At 40.6% G+C, this 26,541-nt stretch overlaps 1 protein-coding gene across 1 annotated transcript in view; it reads right to left on the bottom strand.

The window, feature by feature from the left end:
* The window catches only part of LOC126253487 (lipase maturation factor 2-like), a 91,132-nt gene that overhangs the window by 52,427 nt on the left and 12,164 nt on the right, over positions 1–26,541 (bottom strand). The window contains exons 2-4 of the mRNA XM_049954859.1: positions 18,055–18,235; positions 17,663–17,764; positions 14,316–14,524 (exon numbers count right to left, since the gene is read on the bottom strand). Coding sequence (XP_049810816.1) covers positions 14,316–14,524; positions 17,663–17,764; positions 18,055–18,235 — 492 coding nt within the window. The remainder of the gene's footprint in view (positions 1–14,315; positions 14,525–17,662; positions 17,765–18,054; positions 18,236–26,541) is intronic.

Raw genomic sequence — 26,541 nt, 5'->3', positions numbered from 1 at the left:
ATTTCACTACTTCTGGTATTTCGGCAGTATACCATCCAGCCATCTTCAGAATGAGCCAGGTGACTGACACTCGAGCACTTGCTCCATCCTTTTAAACCCGCAAACTGCGCCTCTGCGCATGCGGCCACAGATACACATGGTGCCAGGGACGTTGATCGGTGGCAAAAAGGTACAACATATGCATAAAATTATGGCTGCACATGGGAAGCCTATCATCAAAAATAGGACGGATCCTCAGCAAACACAAAGTGAAAAAGATTTTTTGCCCTTCACCAAAGACAGCAGCACTCCTGGGGTCTATTAAGGATGATTTGGTGCTTCGGAAGCCTGCAGTTTACAAGACACCCCTTGAGTGTGGCCTATCATACATCAGACAGACAACATGTTCAGTCTATGTGAGATACACAGAGCACCGTAGGTACACCTGGCTCTTACAATATAATGAGTTGGTGGTAGCAGAGCACTGTATTGACACTCGGCACTATGGTGTACAATAACGTCGAAATTTAAGCCTCAATTTTATCTTTCTCGGACTCAGTGGGGAAAGAAGCAATTAAAAATTCGTTGGCAAGGAATTTAATTAAGAGAGATAACAGGAAAAATCATGAAATCTGGCATTTTCTGTAATGAACTCACAAAGACGTCGCAATGGTGCAGCTTGCAGTGATACATTGATATCAACCGTGCAGCCATAGATCTAATTTCATGCATATATTGTACAACTCTGCTGCCCATCGACATCTCTGGTTCCTTGCATATCTGCAGACGCATGCACAAAGATGCATGTCTGCGGGTTTAAAAGGACACCACCTTATTAAAATAAAAAACACCTTTGTTTCAACCACGTGGCAGTACTCCTGCACAATTCGTAATTGCCCTCCCACAGATTTAGTTAAAAATATACCTCTTCACATACCAGCAATCAAATAACATCAACTTCTAATACATGTTACTTCAACTGACTAACAAAGTCAATGGTCAGTTTATCCTGCACATTGACTACAAGATGAATCTGTAATGGCTTTGTCTCTGGTATCATCATTTTTATTTCCTAGTTTCATGGCATGATTACCAAGCAAAATCTCCAATCTTTAAAACAAATGTGCGTACTCTCAAAAGCTTCAACCACAGCCAGTGAACAATTTCATTCTCAGATTATCACCATGCTGGCAGTTGATTTGCCAAGCTGCTGATGAGCTCCAAGGACATAAGAAGCATGCAGTGGGTAAGCCGCAAATAGTCAGGCCATGTGAACTTACTTTTTTTTGCTATGTTACATAAAGATTTTACAGATTAAACAAGGATAGTAAAAGACAATGATGACTGAAAAATACAAAAGTAAACTGTGACTAATAAATAAGAGAAAATGGAAAGCACTTTTGTTGAATTCAATGGCAAAACACACACACACACACACACACACACACACACACACACACACCTCCATTTTCAAAGTTTTTAGAATGTGTTTTACTCCAAATATGGAAGGCAAAACAAAATTTCTTAGCATTATATGGTTGCAAGGTAAACTGTATAAAAGATAATTTATGTATTGAGCAGAGAAAAACTTATAAACATGAGGTTTGGAGATTGCATTGATGAGTGTAAGTGACCATACCACCAGGTTATCAGTCCTTTCATCCTGGGAGTTCAATTATCGATAAAATTCTTCTCAAAGTAATGAGATGGAAAGCCAAAAACACCATTAATAATTTCAACTTGGATGGAAAAAGTAAAAGAGAGAATAAAACCAGCTACAAAGCCAAAGTAAATTCAGATAATTTGGGGGGAAATATATTGACTTAAAATAGGTTAAGACCCCCCAGGGCACATCAAGCGGCGAGAGGTGTACCTTCCACATCTGACAGAGATGCTTCCAGTCACTTACTGGTGACACAGCCAGGTCAATAAAATGGACAGAGTAAATGAGTTAATACCCTTAGACTCAAATGATGATGGATGTAGAAGGATAAATGAGTCAAAAGGTGGGATGAGGCCAACCCATCTGTCAGAGGTCCTCTGAGGCTGAGGCTGGGACAGCAATACCATATTGTCTCACCTTTGTCTCAGTTGGACAAAGCATAAAACTAGGTTTGGTGCTTGGACGTCATTTGGCTAAAACTGGTATGGGGAGGAGTGAGAGGGGATAAGGGTGTTAGCAGGAGGGTGTTAATAGACAGCTTCCTTCAGTGTCTGTCTTATAACATGAAGAGTGGGGCACTATTAAAATGTGTGTAAAGGAGGACAAAAACTTTTGTAAGGCGGAGCAGCTCGTTTAAGAATGTATTCACCATTCAGTCTAGTGTGGCCGACGCACAGTCGACAGAGTTGTAGGGTCTTGGTGAGACATTTTGCACAGAGAGATCTGTGCAGTTGCAGAACCTTCTGCATCAAACCAGTCTCAGGACTGAAGACCACAACAACAACAACAACAACAACAACAACAACAACGACAGCCTGTTAGTGGTCGCTACAGCATACCACTCCCCAGTCTACAATGTTATAAACTGTTAGGACAGGGCCCTATAAATAACAGCCGTGTATCTCTAATGACAGGACACCTTTTTCGGTAGCTGATCTGATTTCATTTTCTGGGATTCTGATGTGGCTAGTGGTCCAAAGAAATACAATTGGCCTTCTGGTGTTTTGGAGCTCAGAGAGAAGGTCTTGAACAGGTAGTACCAGTGGATGTCAGGATCAATAGTGAATTAGGACTTATGAACGGCCCAGAGTCAAGGAGAATTAGAAAAAAGACTCATGTGAGCAGTTGTGGATGCACCTAAGAGCTCACTTAATGACTGCTAGTCCTGCAGTAAAGACACTACATTTCTGTGGCAGCGAGGTTTGTTCAGTCACCTTTAAGTAAGAGGATGTAGCCCAGGGATGGCCAAGAATTTACATCACGAACCGTGCCCTGGCTCACATGCCATAGTGCCCAGTCTAGCTGCATTCTTCCCCACCACCACACCACACTGAGCGGCACAAGGGGAAAGAGGGAAGGCTGTGGACACGCCATATTTAGATGGCACTGCAGTCGTTGGTCACACTGCATACGACTTAGTTTTATATTTCTCAACAATGTAGATCACAAATAAAGGAAACTTTCAGTATTATTTATTAATTTTTGGTACATTGAAGGCATAACGTTATTTTTATCTGGTACAGACTCTCTGCATATAGATAGATGGAGTCAATTTCACAGATTTTCGCTCTCAGGTTGCCATGTAATCTTGACTTTTTTTGGTTAGTAATCGTAAAAAGCTCTTTCGTACACATATGTTGAGCAACATATTGTAGCAATTTTGCAACCTCGTCATAGAAAAACTATGCAGATGTCCTGGCCAGTAGGATGTACAGCACGCAAATGCATCTGATTCTTTTCGTTACCCACACAGTTTTGCAACACGTGCTTTGTTTGCCCACTCACTGCAGCCACACTTATGCAAACCTCGTCCCCTCCACATTTCCCTATTGCTCCGCCTCTATGTGCCTATGTGTGGAAGCGCTGTAATATCTCACGTGGGCTATAGCTCATAGTAAATGGATGAGAGAGCTTGGGATACAGGTCCTTAGATCAATAGCTAAAAAGGTACTATAATAAGCTTTTTAAGTGAGTAAGATATTAGCCTGTTGGCGACCAGGTTTCCTATAGGGGTATACCAATCTGAGTGGACTGTGCAAGTTCAATGAGGTGGCTGAAGTAGCCATAGATGTTCCATTGGTTAATCACAGCCAGTGTTTTAAGAGAAAGAGGAGAGGGTGAGAAAGAAGTGAGAATTTTGATCATGATTAAATGTGACCAGTGTATTCCATTGTGGGGGATTACTGTCAACTTCCATAATTTCTGTAGGTGGTGGTTGGGGATCCAGGGTTGTTAGGGATATTGTATTGGAATGGTCTTCCTTTCTGTTTCTTCTTTTCTTACGTTCTCTTTTTTTCCTTCTGGAATTACAGTTGCAGTTGGGAAATGCCTGGATGGGTTCCTGGAGGTGAACTAATGACCCCTTAACAGTTGATGTTAGGCATCCTGGTACCTACATGCATGAAAATTGTCATCTGTACAGAATTTAAGTGTTCACATATCTTCCGAGTGTTGCTCAGTGGAGTGGTAAAGTGCCAGACTACAGATCCAAAGGTCTTAGGTTTGTTCCGTGGTCAATCCTACTATTTTTATCTTTCACTTTTATCACCTATGGCAATGCTCACTGATAGAAAAAATGTCAAGTTGCTGTGAAGGTCTCCCTACAACTGGCTGAATAAGTCAGTTCAGAGGTTGCAGAAAGGCGACAGCATACTACCTTCAACAGGACTATGCCCAGGAAAGTACAGTGATGTTCAAAACAATCTTCAGATTGATCACTGCTTTACTTTTACTTATATCTTATGACCCTCAAAGTATGTTAGCAGAAGGTTTTATATCTTGCATTTTGCAATATTTTTGGAAAAACATGGCAAGATGGTGAGCAGGGAGAATTCCCTTCCCAACAATTAACGCAAAGAGATTATCCTCCTGGAGTGTTCTCAGCTAATGGTTGAGCACAGTCTCCACAGTTTAGATCATCCATGCAGTGCAATGTCTTGTCTTAAGCATACAAATTTAAACCAGTGTAGAGGAGGGTGTGTATATAGTTTGACATTACAGTGATAGATATAGCTCTTGCTTTTCATTTTCTGGGAGTGCACTGCCTGCAAATGCCAGAATTAATTCTCCTGTGTCTGTCCTGTCATTCTCTGCACCTCACAGAACACAATGGAGGAAGTAGACTCCATGTCTAAGTTAACCTACAATTCTTCACTCATTTCTAAATTTAAGATCATGATGAATGGGTGAATCATGAAGCTTTTTACATGAGAGCAGGGTCCATGTTTAGGAGAGAGTGATTTTTGATTAATATTGAGCTGCTTCTTATTTTATTTGCTGAGGCAAGTTCATTGTGCCTTATCTTCAATTCATTCAACAAAGAGCAATGATTTTTTTTATCTGAGAAGAATTTGCCATTCATCAGAAACATACCAAATATTGTAGGGGCACATTTCTCTCCTTGCTTCCTAAATCAATATTACTCCCGTGGTGAATCTAAGGGAGGAAATGTCCTAGGATTGTATCTCTAAGCATTGCAATTATCTGATAGTTCAAGTCAGACTGTTGGAGGTATATGATTACCAGCTTGGGTCAGTTAAAGTTTCTTCATTGCATGTTGTCTGCCTGCTGTAATCCACTTAAACCAAGCACTCTTCCTATGGGCACCATCCCACTACAGCTATGTCACACAGATAGCCTTTGCACAGTGCCCATGTTCCAGATATAGCTAATGCATACTTCTACATCTACACATATATTCTGCCAACCACCATACGGTGCATGACAGAGGATACCTAGTAACACTAGTAGCCATTTCCTCTCCTGTTCTACTAGCAAACAGAGTGACGGAAAAACAGTTCTCTGAAAGTGCCCATATGAGCCCTAATTTTCACATCTTCTCTTTGTGGTATGTAAAACGTACATTGGAAGCAGTACAATCATTCTGCAGTTAAGTCTCAAACACCGGTTCTCTACATTTGCGCAAAAGTGCCTTGGAGAAAAAGCATCATCTTCCCTCCAGGGACTCTCATTTGAGCTCGTGAAGCATCTCCATAATACTTTTCTGCTGATCGAATCTACTAGTAACAAATCTAGCAGCCTGCCTCTGAACTGCTTCTGTGTGTTCCTTTAATCACACCTGGTGGGGAGCACAAACATTAACAGTACTCAAGAATGGGCTGTACTAGCATTCTACATACCATCTTCTCCTTGGAGGAGCACACTTTTTCAAAATTCTCTGAACAAAATGAAGCTGAGCATTTGCCTTCCCTACTCCCAACCTGACATGCTCATTCCATTTCATATCGCTCTGCAACACTACACCTAGATATTTAATCAAAGTGAGAGTGACAAGCCTGCACCCTACTAATACTGTATTCGAATACGTTACAGGGCTGTTTCACCTACTCATCAGCATTAACTTACATTTTTCTACACTTAGATCAAATATCCCCCACATGAACCATGGACCTTGCCATTGGTGGGGAGGCTTGCGTGCCTCAGCGATACAGATGGCCGTACCGTAGGTGCAACCACAACGGAGGGGTGTCTGTTGAGAGGACAAACGTGTGGTTCCTGAAGAGGGGCAGCAGCCTTTTCAGTAGTTGCAGGAGCAACAGTCTGGATGACTGACTGATCTGGCCTTGTAACAATAACCAAAACAGCCTTGCTGTGCTGGTACTGTGAACGGCTGAAAGCAAGGGGAAACTACAGCCGTAATTTTTCCCGAGGGCATGCAGCTTTACTGTATGGTTAAATGATGATGGCGTCCTCTTGGGTAAAATATTCTGGAGGTAAAATAGTCCCCCATTCGGCTCTCCGGGTGGGGACTACTCGAGAGGACGTTGTTATCAGGAGAAAGAAAACTGGCGTTCTACGGATCGGAGCGTGGAATGTCAGATCCCTTAATCGAGCAGGTAGGTTAGAAAATTTAAAAAGGGAAATCGACAGGTTAAAGTTAGATATAGTGGGAATAAGTGAAGTTCGGTGGCAGGAGGATCAAGACTTTTTGTCAGGGGAATACAGGGTTATAAATACAAAATCAAATAGCGGTAATGCAGGAGTAGGTTTAATAATGAATAAAAAAATAGGAGTGCGGGTAAGCTACTACAAACAGCATAGTGAACGCATTATTGTGGCCAAGATAGACACGAAGCCCACGCCTACTACAGTAGTACAAGTTTATATGCCAACTAGCTCTGCAGATGACGAAGAAATTGAAGAAATGTATGATGAAATAAAAGAAATTATTCAGATAGTGAAGGGAGACGAAAATTTAATAGTCATGGGTGACTGGAATTCGGTAGTAGGAAAAGGGAGAGAAGGAAACGTAGTAGGTGAATATGGATTGGGGCTAAGAAATGAAAGAGGAAGCCGCCTGGTAGAATTTTGCACAGAGCATAACTTATTCATAGCTAACACTTGGTTCAAGAATCAGAAAAGAAGGTTGTATACATGGAAGAACCCTGGAGATACTAGAAGGTTTCAGATAGATTATATAATGGTAAGACAGAGATTTAGGAACCAGGTTTTAAATTTTAAGACATTTCCAGGGGCAGATGTGGACTCTGACCACAATCTATTGGTTATGAACTGCAGATTAAAATTGAAGAAACTGCGAAAAGGTGGGAATTTAAGGAGACAGGACCTGGATAAACTGACCAAACCAGAGGTTGTACAGAGTTTCAGGGACAGTATAAGGAAACAATTGACAGCAGTGGAGGAAAGAAGTACAGTAGAAGAAGAATGGGTAGCTCTGAGGGATGAAGTAGTGAAGGCAGCAGAGGATCAAGCAGGTAAAAAGACGAGGGCTAGTAAGGCTTATCTCACTAGGGGTAAGATAGATACTGCCTACAGGAAAATTAAAGAGACTTTTGGAGAAAAGAGAACCACTTGTATGAATATCAAGAGCTCAGATGGAAACCCAGTTCTAACCAAAGAAGGGAAAGCAGAAAGATGGAAGGAGTATATAGAGAGTCTATACAAGGGCGATGTACTTGAGGACAATATTATAGAAATGGAAGAGAATGTAGAAGAAGATGAAATGGGAGATATGATACTGCGGGAAGAGTTTGACAGAGCACTGAAAGACCTGAGCCGAAACAAGGCCCCAGGAGTAGACAACATTCCATTAGAACTACTGATAGCCTTTGGAGAGCCAGTCCTGACAAAACTCTACCATCTGGTGAGCAAGATGTATGAGACAGGCGAAGTACTCTCAGACTTCAAGAAGAATATAATAATTCCAATCCCAAAGAAAGCAGGTGTTGACAGATGTGAAAATTACCGAACTATCAGTTTAATAAGTCACAGCTGCAAATTCTTTACAGATGAATTCTTTACAGACGAATGGAAAAACTCTTAGAAGCTGACCTCGGGGAAGATCAGTTTGGATTCCGTAGAAATGTTGGAACACGTGAGGCAATACTAACCTTACGACATATCTTAGAAGAAAGATTAAGGAAATGCAAACCTACGTTTCTAGCATTTGTAGACTTAGAGAAAGCTTTTGACAATGTTGACTGGAAATCTCTCTTTCAATTCTGAAGGTGGCAGGGGTAAAATACAGGGAGCAAAAGGCTATTTACAATTTGTACAAAAACCAGATGGCAGTTATAAGAGTTGAGGGGCATGAAAGGGAAGCAATGGTTGGGGAGGGAGTGAGACAGGGTTGTAGCCTCTCCCCAATGTTATTCAATCTGTATATTGAGCAAGGAGTAAGGGAAACAAAAGAAAAATTCGGAGTAGGTTTTAAAATCCATGGAGAAGAAATAAAAACTTTGAGGTTCGCCGATGACATTGTAATTCTGTCAGAGACAGCAAAGGACTTGGAAGAGCAGTTGAATGGAATGGACAGTGTCTTGAAAGGAGGATATAAGATGAACATCAACAAAAGCAAAACGAGGATAATGGAATGTAGTCAAATTAAGTCGGGTGATGCTGAGGGAATTAGATTAGGAAATGAGACACTTACAGCAGTAAAGGAGTTTTGCTATTTGGGGAGCAAAATAACTGATGATCGTCGAAGTAGAGAAGATATAAAATGTAGACTGGCAATGGCAAGGAAAGCGTTTCTGAAGAAGAGAAATCTGTTAACACTGAGTATAGATTTAAGTGTCAGGAAGTCGTTTCTGAAAGTATTTGTATGGAGTGTAGCCATGTATGGAAGTGAAACATGGACGATAAATAGTTTGGACAAGAAGAGAATAGAAGCTTTTGAAATGTGGTGCTACAGAAGAATGCTGAAGATTAGATGGGTAGATCACATAACTAATGAGGAGGTATTGAATAGAATTGGGGAGAAGAGGAGTTTGTGGCACAACTTGACGAGAAGAAGGGACCAGTGTGTATGACACGTTCTGAGGTATCAAGGGATCACAAATTTAGCATTGGAGGGCAGCGTGTAGGGTAAAAATCGTAGAGGGAGACCAAGAGATGAATACACTAAGCAGATTCAGAAGGATGTAGGTTGCAGTAGGTACTGGGAGATGATGAAACTTGCACAGGATAGGGTAGCATGGAGAGCTGCATCAAACCAGTCTCAGGACTGAAGACAACAACAACAACAACAACAACAACAACAACAACAGATCAAATATACACCATATTATCATCACCTAACAGCTACAAATTGCTGCTCACCCTGTCAGTCAGGTCATTTATGTATATAGAGAATAAAAGCGGTTGTATCACACTCCTCTGGGTCACTCCTGATGATACCCTTGTCTCTGACGAACACTTGGCATCAAGGACCACATACTTCTATTCCTTAAGAGTCTTCAAGCCACTCAAATATCTGGAATCTAAGCTGTATGTTCGGACTTTCATCAACAATCTCTTAGGCATACATGGAAAGTGGCCAGCAAGGGTGCCAAAAATGTGATCCATGTGTGGTCAGTGAACTACAGCTGTGTAGGTGTTTGATGACCCCTCCTCCAACTTCCACCCCCCCCCCCTCCTGCCTCCCCTCCCTCCCCATATGACAGGTTGGTTACTATGTGAGGTACCACACCTATCAGGTGGAACTTAACATCTGATGGGACACAAGTAACACTGGACAACCTCTGCACAGCCCACACTACTGAGAAAATTCTGGAAAGCACAGAGTCCAGCACACTAATGAGGGCTGAGATTAGCCAATAATGGAGATAAGATGTATGCTAAATGGATGGAAGAGTAGCCAAAACAGGAATCTTTCCACAATGGTTTAGGAGTCAGAGGAGAAGGATACGCAGAGAAGAGGGGCAGAAGAATTTTAGCATGGGTAAGAAGAAAGGCTCAGGAACCCCTGCTCCCAATGCATGTGCTCATCTTGCAATGGGGTTGTGATAATGGTTTGATGAAGCAAAAAGCGAGCTCAACAGTTTATAACAATGTGTGAGTGACAAATCAGAGCCACAAACCAATATTAGTTCGACACGTGAGCTACACACTATCCAAGCAGAAACAATACACATACTGCTCATTAAATTAGCTGCACTGTGTTTTTTTTTTTTGTTTTTTGTTTTTCTTTTTGGCGCAAAACTGCTATGGTCATTAGCGCCCCGTCTGTGACTTAGGAAAAGGTAAAAAACGAAAATGGAAACCAGCAGCAATGGGAACGAAACAAAAAATTGGAGAAACTAAAATGCAGAAGGAAAGCTTAAAAAAACACTACAGAAAGGGGTTGGTTGTCCCCAAAAAGAGCTTCAAATGATCAACGTCATCTCACTGGCACTAATAAACTCGAGAACGCGATCGGCTGAGCACGTGTCATCTGCTAAAATGGACGATAAATCAGGCAACAGCTGTAGATGGGCGCGTAATGGAGTAAAATAGGGGCACTCAAGTAAAAGGTGTCTTACCGTCCACAGCTGAGAGCAGTGGGGACAGAGTGGGGTAGTATCGCCACTTAAAAGATGTCTATGGCTAAAAAGACAGTGCCCTATCCGGAGTCTAGTTAAAATTACCTCCTCCCAACGACGCGTTTGGGAGGAAGAGGTCCAAAGCACAGGGAAGAGCTTTCACGCCCCGCAATTTATTATGGGGAAGTGTTGACCAATGTGCGTGCCATAAAAGAACAACACGATGACATAAAACACTCCGTAGATCGGCGAAGGGAATCGTGCGAATAGCTGGCCAAAGAAGAGAGACTGCAGCCTCATTTCCACAGATACCAACGTGTCCTGGGATCCAGAGGAACACCACCGAGACGCCCCCCAGGTGGAGCAAGCGCAGGCAGTCCTGAATCTGGTGGACCAGGGGGTCGACAGGGTAGAGAGCTTGGAGACTGAGGAGAGAGCTGAGAGAATCTGAACAGATAACATACTGTATCCACCGATGGAAACATATGTATTGGACAGCCTGGAGAACAGCGTAAAGCTCCGCAGTATAAACCGAACACTGGTCAGGAAGCCGAAATCGATTTGGGGTGTCGCCAACAATATAGGCACCAAACGATGTTTTTGAGCCATCAGTGTAAATAAATGTGGCTTCCTTCATTTGTGCACATAGAGCAGAAAATGCCCGACAATGAACAAGTGAAGGGGTACCATCCTTGGGAAACTAACAAAGGTCACGGAGCAGGCAGGTCCAGGGACGGAGCCAAGGCGATGCTGTACCCCAAGTTGTCAAGAAAGTTTTAGGAAAGCGGAAGGAAAGAGAATGGAGCAGTTGACGGAAGCGGACTCCCGGTGGTGGTAGGGAGGAAGGGCGGCCTGCATACCCTAAATCCAAGGAGGCGTCGAAAAAAATGTCATGGGCCGGATTAGCAGGCATGGAAGACAGATGGCTAGCATAACGACTTAGAAGGACAGCTCGCCGACTGGACAGCGGAGGTTCAGCAGTCTCAGCATAAAGGCTTTCCACAGGGCTAGTGCAAAACGCTACAAACACTAAACGTAATCAACGGTGGTGGATAGAGTCGAGACGCCGAAGAACAGACGGCCGAGCAGAGGAGTAAACTATGCTTCCATAGTCCAATTTCGAGTGCACTAAGGCGCGATACAGGCGGAGAAGGACCACTCGGTACGCTCCCCAGGAGGTACCATTCAGGACACGGAGGGTGTTGAGGGATCGCAGACAGCGAGCCGAAAGGTAGGAATCGTGGGAGGACCAGCACAGTTTCTGTCAAACAAAAGACACAAGAATTTAGCGACGTCCGAAAACGAAAGGTTGACAGGTCCTAGATGTAAGGAAGGTGGAAGAAACTCCGTACGATGCCAAAAATTAACACAAACGGTCTTACTGGGAGAAAAGCGGAAGCCTGTTTCGATGCTCCAAAAGTGGAGGCGATCGAGACAGCCTTGAATACGTTGTTCAAGAAGGCTGGTCCATTGAGAGCTGTAGAAGATCGCAAAATCGTCCACAAAGAGGGAGCCTGAGACATCAGGAAGGAGACAATCCATAATGGGATTTATGGCAATGGCAAACAGTACAACACTTAGCACGGAGCCCTGGGGTACCCCGTTTTCTTGGGAGAAAGTACGGGAGAGAGTAGTGTTCACCCGCACTTTAAATGTGCACTCTGCCATAAATTCGCGAAGAAAAAGGGGCAACCGACTGCGAAAGCCCCAAGAGAACAGTATGTGGGGGATGCCTGTCCTCCAACAGGTATCGTATGCTCTCTCCAGATCAAAAAATATTGCTACTGTTTGGCGTTTCCAGAGAAAATTGTTCATGAGATAAGTGGAGAGAGCAACAAGATGGTCAACTGCAGAACGATGCTTTCGGAAACCGCATTGGGCAGGTGTTAAAAGACTGCAGGACTCCAGCCACCAAGCTAAACGGCAATTCACCATACGCTCCAAAACCTTACATACACTACTCGTGAGAGAAATGGGGCGATAGCTAGAGGGGAGATGTTTGTCCTTTCCAGGTTTCAGAACAGGAACGACGATAGCTTCCCGCCATCGTCTGGGAAAAGTACTGTCGGTCCAAATTCGATTATAAAGGCGAAGGAGGTAACGCAGACTGTGGTATGATAAATGCAGCAACATTTGGATGTGGATACCATCCGGTCCTGGGGCGGAGGAGCAAGAAGAAGAGAGTGCATGTTGGAGTTCCCGCATGGAGAAAACAGTATTTTAGCTTTCGCGATTTTTTTTTTTTACCAATCTGCGACAATATTACGAAAGTAAACTTCTAGTGTTTCACTATGTTGTCACGGTAGGCACGAGTTAACATTGTTGCAATATTAGCTTTACCTAATGCACTAAGATTAAGTATGATGTTCACATTTTTGTGATTTCCATCAAGAGTTTTTTTTATGAATTAATATGTCCTAGACATTTCACCCTCCCTTCCCCCCTGCACCCCAAGCATCACTGTTCCCAAATAACAAACGCAGAAAACAAAAAAGTGCACTGTGAACATTGCACCCACAAATGCAACTCTTTTCATACATTTCCTTGTATATTTACTTTTTTTTACTACCACCTATAGTGTAGTAATTGCAAATAAACTGAATATATTAATTTTACATAAATAAATTGAACTATTTAAATATATTTAAATGTTTAACATTGCAAGGAATAATAATAATAATAATAATAATAATAATAATAATAATAATAATAGCAGTGGGAATCAAACTCGAGAAGATTAACTGCCAGCCGGCCGGAGTGGCCGTGCGGTTCTAGGCGCTACAGTCTGGAGCCGAGCGACCACTACGGTCGCAGGTTCGAATCCTGCCTCGGGCATGGATGTGTGTGATGTCCTTAGGTTAGTTAGGTTTAATTAGTTCTAAGTTGTAGGTGACTGATGACCTCAGAAGTTAAGTCGCATAGTGCTCAGAGCCATTTGAACCATTTTTTAACTGCCAGTTGGTGTGCTTGACCACTGCACCACTGGACCTACATGTCAACTGTTCTTCAAAAATCCCTCACACTCTTCTTGCACACAATATTTTACAAGCACTTTCAAAGAAAAATACTGCCCTGTTCCCACGAGGAGTGTAGAACTCATAGTGCCAGAAGTGACATCATCACATCAGAGCATGTGGAGTTGAAAACAGACAGCTATGGCCCTTCTCCGAGTTGATCATACTGCAGCTGACCACCATCTCGGTACTCAACACTGATTTCTAGTTATCGTGTAGAAAGCACTAAAAACGTTTTTGTACATTTTATTTGCATACCAGCTTGTACTAAAAGGAAAAATGGTGTGCTTTTAATGTGTTTTCTGGCTTGCATTTGAAGAGAAATGGCATTATTTAAGTGTGATATTTACAGTGTGCTTTAGCACATTAGCACATGACCACTGGCCGCCACTGCCTCCACTTATCACATATTGTACATATTCAGTACTAAGTTCAAAATGAATGACAGCAGTTGAAGTAGTTTTGGTAACGCAAAAATAGTGTTACTGCATGAATTTCACTTGAGGCAGCACTAACGCTAAATCACTGCTATAGGAGACTGAACAACTACAAACAACATCTCTGTAGTGCAAATTGATACATACTATTGCTCTAACCATTTCACACAAAAATCTATGACTTCTTTTCTGACATTAAAGGAGAAAAGGAAATGCTCACAAGTGGAAAGTGTGATACAGCTTTATGACTATCTTCTACACCTCCTCCTCATGCCTTTGGTTGTATGAACAACTTACACTGTTCCTCAGTTATTCAAACAACATAAAACTCATCCATACTGTGTCCCTGTTCTCTGCTTCATCACAAATTATGGGCAATATCACTATTATGTTGCAACTATTTCTAAATTAGCATGTAAAACCTGGTTATCAATTTTACCTGTGAGTCCCCACCATGTAGGGCAACCACTTGTGAGCTTCACAACACCAGATTGAAACATAAGGCGGAAGAGCAGCCATTTAACCAACCAGAATGCTATGGTATCACTAGGTGCCTGGATTGGAGTTGATCGGCGACGTGAGATGGGACGGTACCTCAATGGCGCAACTAGAATGCTGAGGAAACCAGCTTCCAGTAACAAGATGTCCCTGCAAAATGTCTACCACTAGAGTCTTGAATGGCTCATAAATACTTGCTTAGCTGGAAGCGAATTGACATGAAATAAGTCTGGAATGTAACACATAGCTAAAATTTAAATTATAATTCAGTGACTTCATTTTGGAGACTTAATTTACCAAAAAATAATTATTCATTAAAAATAATTTGTTCTTTCTGATTGTGTATATTTCCTTTCACAGAAATAACATGGTGATAATTTTTCATTTCTGATTTCATGGCTGGTAATGCATATAAGCCAAGACATTAATTAAAAGCAGATTTTACTTACTTGCTTGCTTACCTACCCTCACCCATGCTTACCTACTCACACTCAAGGATGTTTTCAGACATTTCTAACAGCTAAGTCAATACCCTAAAAATTTCATCAGTTTCTTGTGTTCTGTTCTATAAGACTGATTACACTGTTCTACAAAAAAAAACCTTTTTTTCAATTTCTGATAAAAAATATTGTGATCCTAGTTGTATTTTGAGTGCTGAATTGAAAACTGTTTTTGGTTTTTTTCTGTCAGGGATAGTTTATGAGTAATCACAATTTTATTTCTCTTTTCAGTTTCTGATATAGTGCAGCAAACGTGAGGTGAAATTCGACAGACAAATGCACATCTTTATGATGTTATAAGTTCATCACATTAATGGAGGGTGGGATCTAACATATAACACAGTAACCCTTGTGTATACACTTTGAAGCATTTATTTGACATGAGAAATTACAGAAAATTCACAAACAATGAGCCACTGCCTTGTAATGCACATAACTTTTTTCTCTTGTATTGTGAATCTTTCTTCTCTCGAATGATATTCCAGCAATAATCTGCTAACATAGAAGGTACCCACTTCCCTTCATAGCGCCTTTCTATGGTAGAAATGTCTTTATGAAATCCTTCCCCATGTTCATCCGATACGTCACTATAACTCTCTGTGAAGTAGTCCAGATGAGAGTCCATCATATGTACCTTCAAAGACATATTGCACCCCAAATCCTGATATGCTTTGATCATATCCTTCACCATTGCTTTGTAGTTAGTAGCTCTTCTTCTTCCGAGGAAGTTTTCCGACACCATCTTGAAACAGTCCCATGCGGTTTTTTCTTTATCAGTTAAACATGCTTCAAAATTTGCATCTTTCTGCAGCTCCCTGATTCGTGGGCCCACAAATACACCTTCCTTTACTTTTGCAGCTGAAAGACGGGGGAATTTGGTAGCTAGATATGCAAACCCACAGCCTGTTGGATCCATGGCCTTCACGAATTGTTTCATTAGGCCAAGTTTGATGTGAAGCAGTGGAAGTAGTATATATTCAGGAGCTACCAGACTTTCACGTTGTACATTCTTTTCGCCAACTTTCCATCTTCGCCTAGGCCATTTCTTTTTCACGTAGTGAGAAATTCGGTCTCTACTATCCCACTCGCAAAGAAAACAGGCATACTTTGTGGAGCCTTGTTGCATTCCCAGTGCCATTGCAATTACCTTGAAATCTGCACATATTTTCCATTTGTGTTCATTGTATTTTAATGAATTTAGCATCCTTTGTACTAATTCGTAATTTTCTTTTGTCAAACTAGCGTAAGCTACTGGAACAGAGGGTATTTTATTTCCGTTATGGAGCAAAACACCCTTCAGACTTGTTTTCGATGCATCTATGAAAAGCTCCACTCCTGTGAAATATAAGTGAAGTTCAGCACTTTCATCAGGCCAGCAACGTCATTGCAAAATGTCAGTGCTTCGTCAGTTGAAAAATTAGAAATAAAGGCATGTTCTCTGTGCCTGAACACACTGATTTTAGTACTTTAGTGCGGCAGATTATACTCTTGTAATCTTGAACCAAGCAGCTGCGCCTTTTGTTTACTTAGTCCTAGATCACGTACTAAATCATTTAAATCTGCCTGGGTTAACAAATGTGGCGATGACTCACTTGTGCAGTGATATAAAGAATCATCATCTGTGATTTCTTCATTACTACATATTTCACTGTCACTCGGAATTTGACCTCGAGCTCTTGAAGGTACTGGAAGGTTGTCGGAATGCTGCACTGGCATTGTCGCTGAAGGCAGATCTGGGTAAACAATGTGCCTCTTCGACTTTTTGTTTGTAAAACCCTGAATTTTTGTTAGACACAAATAACAATCAGTAATATTGTCCTTAGGCTCCCTCCACACCATGGGAACCGCAAACAACGCCACATTCTCTTTACCTTTCCACCACTGAATTAGTTTGCAGTAACATGTAGCACAACAGAAATGTGGTGCCAATTCTTTATCTTGGTCTCCTACCTCTACTCCAAAGTAGTGTTTGTATGCTTTCTTTTATGACTGAAGAAATTTTCTTCCTATTTCTGGCAAAAGCGAACTTCCCACAGATGTAGCAGAAGTTGTCCGGCTTATATCGACATCCACGACGACGTGGCTTTTCTGCAAATTTAAAAATACCACTTTGGTAATACACCTGTATTAAATTAATAGTAGGGAACTAGACGAACGCTGATGTGTAAAAATAAGCAGTCGTTTTACCTTCAACACCAGGCTCAATCAGTTTACACACAGTAACTAAAAAATTCAACCGTGCTCGGAAATATGACAGACAGTTACTTGTCAGCCAAAACACCCACTCATTAAGACTGACACAAATTGCGGCTAACACCACTGTTGTAAACTCGATGCACCTGCCCCTAGGAGGCGTGAAGCTTTACTGCCGAGGCAGCGACCGGCCGTCGCCGTTGGAGTTAATGAGATGTTTCAGGTGGTTTTAATGACATAGGTGTGGCGGGGGATAATCTAATGATGTCTGATTCTTCCCACCTGCTGTTGCACAAGAAATTATCACGTTCTATCACTACTGGATGCGGCAACATACCCGTATTTCTCTATAACATCTCTGCGTTTGACATGAATTGTGAATATGCATATTACATAAAAAGTATCCCTGACAACGATATTTTGTTTACATATTTGAATTTCCCACGGTAAAATGGTCTAGAAGCACATACTTTAATATCGGAAATAGAACCCATGTCGAACAGTGTTATTTTACACAATAATTCAGAGGAACAAGAGAAACACAATTCATAAAATGAAGATTCTCTATAATACTGCAAGATTTGTTAGTACATACCACTGAAACCACATAAACGTCTGTCCCACTTGGTACAAGGAATAATATAGTGACCATAATGCAGCGAATGTTGGAGCTGTACAGAATTTCTGGGAAACAAACCTGGAAGCAAAAGTAGATTTGAATTCACGATATGCCAAAAATTATATTTTTGGAAGTATATTAATATCAATTTTCTGTTATATAGCTGACAATTATCAGGGTAGTAGCTCTGGACACAGCACTGAAGTACAAAACGAAGGGAAGATTCGAGTTCACTGTCTACTAGATGAGGTCAATAGGGATGAAGTACAAACTCAGATAGGTCAAGGCTGGATAGAAATACGCAGTGGCATTTTTGAAGGAACTGCACTATCATTTCATTCAATTGTTTTCAGTGAAATGGACATTACCCAGTAAATGCCAGAAATATGCCAAAAATTGTAAGTACATCCATCATGTACTCCGTATCCAGTCCAACATAAGGAGCAAGCCACAGTAAAGTCGGTTTTGTATGTATGCGTGCAGCCAACGCTGACGCCTTGCTGTCCAACTGGTTTTCTGCAGGAAGCAACCCATTCTTTCCATAAAGACCTAAAAATAAAAAGAGAAACAGCTTTAAGCAAATATAAAAACATTTTTATGTGTTTAATGGCTCAACAAATGTTAACACTCCTACTACCTGCTCTTACAAATCAAAGATCAGTTTGGGACTACATAATAGTAAGAGAAATTTATAGTGTCCAAGGAGCATTACAAATTTGTACCGTGTATTATTTATGTGGTACTCATGTCTCAATTAAAGCAAATTTCAAAAAGCCATTGCTAGAACAAATTAAACTACACTGAAGAGCCAAATAAACTGGTACACCTGCTTAATAACATGTACGGCCCTTGCGAGCACGCAGAAGTGTCCCAACAGACGTGGCACGGACTTGACCAATGTCTGAAGTAGTGCTGGAGGGAACTGACAACATGAATCCTGCAGGGCTGTCCATAAATCCTTAAGAGTACGAGGGGGTGGAGGTTTCTTCAGAGCAGCATGTTGCAAGGCATCCCAGATATGCTCAATAATGTTCATGTCTGGGGAGTTTGGTGGCCAACGGAACGGTTTAAACTCAGGAGAGATTTCCTGGAGCCACACTGTAGCAATTCTGGACATATGGGGTGTCCCATTGTCCATCTGGAATTGCCAAAGTCCATCAGAATGCACAATGGGCATGAATTGATGCAGACGATTAGGCAGGATGCTTATGTATGTGTCAACTGTCAGAGTCGTATCTAGACATATCCCACCCGCACCCCATTACAGAGCTTCTACAAGCTTGAACAGTCCCCTGCTGACATACAGGGTCCATGGATTCATGAGGCTGTCTCCAAACCTGTACACGTCCATCCACTTGATACAATTTGATATGAGACTTGTCCGACCAGGCAACACATTTCCAGTCATCAACAGTTTCTTGTCGGTGCTGATGGGCTCAGGCGAGGCATTCAGCTTTGTGACGTGCAGTCATCAAATGTATGTGAGTGGACCTTTGGCTCTGAAAGCTCATATCAATGATGTTTTGTTGAATGGTTGGCACACTGACACTTGTTGACAGCCAGCACTGAAATCTGCAGCAATCCGCAAAAGGGTTGCACTTCCGTCACATTGAACGATTCTCTTCAGTTGTCGTTGGTCCCGTTCTTGCAGGATGTTCTTCCTGCTGCAGCAGTGTCAGAGATTTGATGCTTTACTGGATTCCTGATATTCATGGTACACTCCTGAACTGGTCGTACAGAAAAATCCCCACTTCATCGCTACCTCGAAGATCCTGTGTCCCACTGCTCATGCACTAACTACAACACCATGTTCAAACTCACTTAAATCTTGATAAACTGCCATTGTAGCAGTAGTAACCCATAAAACAAATGCATCAGACGCTTGTTGTCTTAGACAGGTGTTGCTGACAACAGCACCGTATTCTGCCTGTTGACATATCTCTATAATTGAATATGCATGCATACACCGGTTTCTTTGACATTTCAGTGTAATATACGAGGGCCGTTCAGAAAGTAACCTCCGGTTGATTTAAAAAAATACACCAAGTTAAATAAAAATATTTTAATATATACATCTTACAACTACATCTTTGCACTATTTTTCTACATAGTCTCCATAGCGATTGAGGCACTTATCGTATCTCTTCACAAGCTTTGAAATTCCTTCTGCATAAAAATCACCCGCTTGTGCCTGGAGCCAGCCTGTGACCGTATCTTTGAGCTCTTCGTTGTCATCAAACCGCTGTGACCCGAGCCATTTCTTCAAATGCATGAAGAGGTGATAATCACTTGGCGCCAGGTCTGGGCTGTAAGGTGGATGGTTGATAACGTCCCACTTGAAGGACTCAAGAAGGGCCGTTGTTCTGCGAGCAGAGTGAGGACGGGCGTTATCGTGCAAAAAAACGATACTGGAAGTCAGCATACCACGGTGTTTGTTCTGTATAGCCCGTCGTAACTTTTTTATTGTTTCACAGTACACGTCTTGATTAATGGTCGTACCACGTTCCATTAATTCAACCAACAACACCCCTTTGGCATCCCAAAACATCGTTGCCATCAGTTTTCTGGCAGAAAAATCTTGCGAGGCTTTTCTTGGTTTGGTAGGCGAATTTGAATGTGCCCACATCTTTGATTGTTCTTTTGTCTCAGGGTTCACGTACTTAATCCAGGTTTCGTCACCGGTCACGATTCTGTTTAACAATGGTTCTCCTTCGTCCTCATAACGTGACAGAAAGTCTAATGCAGAGGCCATTCTTTGAGTTTTGTGGTGGTCGGTAAGAATTTTGGGCACCCATCGTGCACAGAACTTACGGTAACCCAATCTTGCTGTCACTATCTCGTACAAGAGAGTCTTAGAAATCTGTGGAAAACCAGTAGACAACTCCGACATTGAGAAACGTCGATTTTCACGAACTTTTGCATCAACTGTCTGAACGAGTTCGTCAGTCACCAATGATGGTCTACCACTCCTCTTCATCATCAACGTTTTCTCGTCCACTTTTAAATAAACGTACCCATTCACGGACAACTCCTTCACTCATAACTCTTGGTCCGTACACGGCACAAAGCTCACGATGAATAGCTGCTGCAGAATATCCTTTGGCTGTAAAAAACCTTATGACAGCACGCACTTCACATTTGGCGGGGTTTTCTATTGCAGCACACATTTCAAACTGCCACAAAAACTAAACTAGCGCAGGTACGACGTTCACTCGACCACGGCTTGATGCCAACTGACCTGTTGAGTGCGTGAACGCACAGATGGCGTCGCTACTCCCCCCACAACCCGCACTGTGACCAATCGGAGGTTACTTTCTGAACCGCCCTCGTATAATGGAAATTAAAATACTATCCTCACAATAAACCATGTTAGAACATTTCCCAACTGAAATGTTCAAGTTGTTACAGTGAAAATAACATGTGCAAGAGGAATTAATGGCTGTAATGTTATTTATAGGAGACTTCTTTCCTGTAAGACAGGACATGCAATATAGAAGCAGTTTTGAACATGTTTAGTTTTCTCTGTGCATTATGTTTCTTTATGCATGTTGTTTACACAATACGATGCCTTTCAGTTATATCAAAAATGGTTCAAATGGCTCTGAGCATTATGGGACTTAACATCTTAGGTCATCAGTCCCCTAGAACTTAGAACTACTTAAACCTAATAACCTAAGGACATCACACACATCCATGCCCGAGGCAGGATTCGAACCTGTGATCATAGCAGTCCTGTGGTTCCGGACTGAAGCGCCTAGAACCGCACGGCCACTGCGGCTGGCTATGATATCAGAACTATTAGTGCTACTAAAGTAAAATCACTTTTTATAGCTTTTTCTTTCTTGAATTGCAAGGACAAATAACAGGAGCCAAACAACCTGTGAATTGAAATATTTCAAACATTTTTTCTAGTATGTAAGAGTTCCACATTTTAGAATGACACAAACTGCAGTGTTCGTGAATTAAGATGTTTCCATATTTGGGAAAAAAAAGGTGAATTCCTTGTAGAAAAAAAGGCCACCCTGTTAGCAAGTAACAGCACTTTGGAAACTGCTGTCATTGTGCAAATACGCAATGCCTGTTGCAACTCACCAACTTGCTGCATAATAACTGATTCATAAACATCAAGCAGCCGACAATGATGATGTCAAGGGTGAAAATTCTCTGTCATTGCTCAGTAAATATCAGCATCAGTACTGGTAACCCCAAGTGCATTACAATTTTTTTACTTACCATCTACGTAATTTTCAATGTACGCAAAATAACTGATAAATGTGGTGCAACAGATTGGATTTACATATAAATGACTTGACCAGAAGCTTTCACCATTAATTGGAAAACCCAATAGTACTTTTGTTTCACTTCAAAACCTTAGCAAACATTTTGTAAAATGAGTACAAATGATACACACAGAAGTTATGACCAAATTTAATCTAAACGACTGCCATGAATTAGTGTTGAACTGGGATGCACATACCAGTGATGGAAAAGTTAGTAGACTGGTAATCAAGGTTACTTCTTAAGGCAAGGAACAGTTCTTGGGTCCTTGAAGGTCCACTATCTTCAGCTGACCACGCCACAGCTTGCTCGCCAACCAAATAATGGAAATTGGGAAGTAACAGACCCAAACCAGTCACTTTTTTATGTAATAGCAAAAAACACTTTTCTGTTAAATGGAAGCTGCACAACTCTCGAAAAATGTTCGATCTTAACCTGTTTCACTTTGCTCATCTATATAACACTTTTTGTTAGTTCTGAAGAGTAAGTTTGATCATTACTGAACCAAACTTCTGGTCCAGTCCTAGCGCTCCTCATAAAATTTAGGAAAACCTGGATGAATCTCAACAATAAGAGTTACGTAATTTGTTAAAAGGAAGTGCCTGATGGTCAATCTAAGATACTTGGATTTGTCAAACAGCAAGATGATTATCTAGAACTGTTACAGTTAATGATTTTTCTCAGCAGCATTTCATTTCATAGGAAAGGCAATTGCAATGTGTAGGATGTGACAAAGAAAATTCATTCAATACAGTTATAAGCATAAGAGATTCAAGATCATTATAAGTAATTCACAACAAGAAGACATATTAATAATACATATTTTTGTAGTTCAAATCGACATTAAAATATGGTTTCACTAACAAAAGCAGTTAGAGTGTTTTCCCCATCAATTCTTATTTGCATGTCAACATTAATTCAGAAGTCAGTAATGCTTTACTGGGGAAAATAATATTCCACTGCTCCACAATACTTAACTTTCCTAAACTGTGGTTCTGAGTATATTTGATGATAATGCTCCAATATGTTATGCTGAAAGCATTTAAGGTAATAAAGTAGGGCAAAACACCTGTACCTTCTACAATAAATCTTTTTCGTCTTTTACAAATATCTAATTGTAATCTTTTGTAACTGTTACAGATGATGATGTAGACAGATGTATAAAAATTATTAAACATTACAATAACTTAACAATAACAGCCATAAAAAACATGAAATGGAGGAACAATATGTTTTGCAGATCACTGCCAGCAGACATCAAAACACCCTATTAGTATTTAAGTCCTCTTTGAGAACAAAAATATTGTTCCAAGTGTGTACATATTATCTTTTGATTCTTTAGAAATTACAGAAAGTTTCATGCTTTAGAAATTACAGAAAGTTTCTTCACTGATTTGATTGAAAATGTTTTCATACAATTGCTTCAGTTTGCAGTTTCTCCAGGTAGTAAAAAGAAAACTGCCTTCATTGTTTTGTTTTGACATCTCTTACTACTGCATCACCTCACTGGGTGCTCATAAAAGCCTTTTATGTTGTTTAGTAGGAGGTGTGCCACATTTTCCCAGAATGTAGACCATAAACTGGTGTCCTCCACCAGTGATGTCAACGACAGATTTTATGAAATCATTACTGCATCACTGTTACCATTTATAAGAAAATTAGATGGTGGTGGTGATGTTTTTGGGCATTCAATGGCTTGGTTAAAAGTGCCCTTGTTGAGCATTAATGTATTTTATGTAGGTACAAAACAGGTAATGTAGCTGTGATGTGATTTTGACAGTGTGTGCTGAGCCGAAAATGCAAACAAGGATACTTTTTATAACATTAAAATAATTATTTTCGTGAGTATATTAAGACAAAGAATTAAAAAACCATGAATGACTGTGTGAATGGGACCCCACATGTCTTCACACTTAAATAATATCATGGGTGCCTTCAGTGCAGGATTTGTGGGAGAAAAGATATATTGGTACAGTGAACTAGAGCGTAACATCACAAATCAAGCACTATGTATCTTACAAAATATTTCTTCATGAAAATTAAAAAGAACAAGATGGAATCTTTCCATCTACGCTTGGTGCAATCTTGTTGATAATTCTTTTTTAAGTTAGTACATACATCAAGTTTGAGCAGTGTGTACCTAAATCTGCCAAAACACTATTCATACCATGTTTCATACCAATTTATTATTCCTATGTAATTTTTGATCCACAGATTGCAATTTTACACTTAATCTTTCTGGAAACCCTATAATAAGGAATAATTGAAAATGTTGTATGTAAAGGAGATATTTAAATGAGTTAACCATTAATTCTGGGAGAAATGACACCACATATCTGACAACCTTCAATCAACTCTTTAAAGAGAACTATTTCAGTTTTCCTAAACTTAATTAAATGTAGATATAACTCCAATCAAAAATCAGGAAACACACAAAATTTCTATTGCATTTTATGCCTGTTACATTAAGTTTGATGCTACACTTTTGTGCCACTAATTATCTTGGACCGAATGACACCCTTCACTAATTAAAAATATGCATCAATTGTCAGAAATGATGACAAATCTAAATATGGCTGCTGTACTTATAATTACAGAATTTGCAGTGTAGACACACTAAATCTTTCTGTTATCTTTTTTTAACTTTATCAACTGACAACAAATTTTGTAAAACAAATTTTTGTGTAAACAAATAGCTCAGTCCAACTACTAAAACCCAACCTAACAGTTTTTCAAACCATTATGTAGTGTACAAAACACTAAAATGTTCATATGCCAGTATTTATGAGGCCATTGCTACCCTAAAATCTTCAGTCCTGGGTGAGCTCATAAATGACTAACATCTCCATGCAAATATACAGCATACATTCCTATGATTAGCATCTTTGTACTAACATGTACTATATTCACTTCTTTGAGTCACTCAGTGAGTAACATTTATTACAGTCACATAATTTTGCTAATACCATGAACATTTGTGCATTTGTGTGATGTTTAGCTGGAAACTTGATTTGTTAACAAACAGTATAAACTAAAACTATTGTGGTGATGCTGTTCCATTAGACTTTATGTATGAAAGTGCACTGTGATTATATTGCCACAGTCAATGTTTTGTACGATTGTGAAAGTGCTTGCTTCTGTACAATGTACTATGTGACAACTGAAACTGGTCATTGTATTGTCTACAACGACGAACAAACGTAGGAAGCCACAGTAATTATTTTGTGGTTCACATCATTGAAATACTTCCGATAGCACCAGCTTTACAGCAAGCCAACCAAACTTTCTTCAATGAGACACTGAAGGCAGAATAAGGATTTGCAGGTGAATCATATAACAAAATGAGGATTATTTGGATAAAAACACGAAACCTTTGTCCAGGTACAAGTGGACGACTGATCACTAACATGAAAAACAGTTATGCAGCCACTCAGATCATTAAAGGCCGCTCCTCAACAACTTGGGGATGAGTCCCAATTTATCACAAAATTTTAAAACCAGTGCTACACTCTTACAATCATCACTTAAACCCAAGGGCATTTCTTGAGCCAAACGATTTAATGACTTAAGGCCAGCATACAAACAACATTCAGTTAAAATACAGCACATTTTCCAGTGGCACCATGTGTGTTACATTTTGGCAGCTCTTTGTGATGAAGGATGAAGCTGTGAGCCAAATGGTAATGCCCAAAATGATGATGAATTAATATGATATTGTTTCAGCCATGTGACTAGACAGAAGTAAGACATGGTCAGGTAGTCTGTTTTAAATCGTACAATGTTTAGTTTCACTCATTTCCAACCACTCTGGTTTCCACATACCCTTCACGGCCCTCACCAGTGTCATAACTAGCATATGGGGACTTCACATGATGTTGCTGAATTCCCATCATGCCATGTATGAATTCTCATTACTGCGAATTCTGATGTGTCCTGGTACCCAACAGAATGACAACCCTTTACCTTGCTCCTGTAGAGAGAACAGGATGTTCTGGAGAAGGTTCTTTCCTGGATACATTCTCTGAATGCTCTGTAGGCTGCTTTAGGAGTCAAGAGTCTGTCAGGGACATTTTCATATAGGCACACCGTGTCTGCTTGAGAGCCATCAAGACTGCTTACAACTCCATACTGAAGATAATGAATCCTGTTGAAGGTGAATCTTTAGGATGCTATGAGGGAAAACTGTGGAACAAGCCACCATGTCCCCATGCTTGGAACCATCTGTTAAAAACAATGGTTAATTACAGTGTCCAACAATGCCATATTCGACTTTCTCTAAGCAAGTAATTTAAAATTTATTTTGTCTTATTTTATCAGCCAAGCTGAATGCTTACTCAAATACTCTGGGATAACTCTGGTATTTCCTATACTGTTCTTTACTAAAAGCTTCTTTGCCTGATTCCTAACTACTTTATGGCTTGAAGGGGTTCAAGAATAGTTGCTCCACTGGAAGGTGAGTAATAATAGTGGACACTAGAGATCCTCTGACCATCTCATCTTGGAAGCCATGTTTCACTGTCAAGAACCAATCTTAGACAGCCACTGGTGAGACAAGCTTCAGCGTGGAGGACAGGTAT

This window comes from Schistocerca nitens, chromosome 4, assembly GCF_023898315.1.
Source record: "Schistocerca nitens isolate TAMUIC-IGC-003100 chromosome 4, iqSchNite1.1, whole genome shotgun sequence".
Lineage (NCBI taxonomy): Eukaryota > Metazoa > Arthropoda > Insecta > Orthoptera > Acrididae > Schistocerca > Schistocerca nitens.
This window is presented reverse-complemented; position numbering and strand designations above follow the sequence as displayed.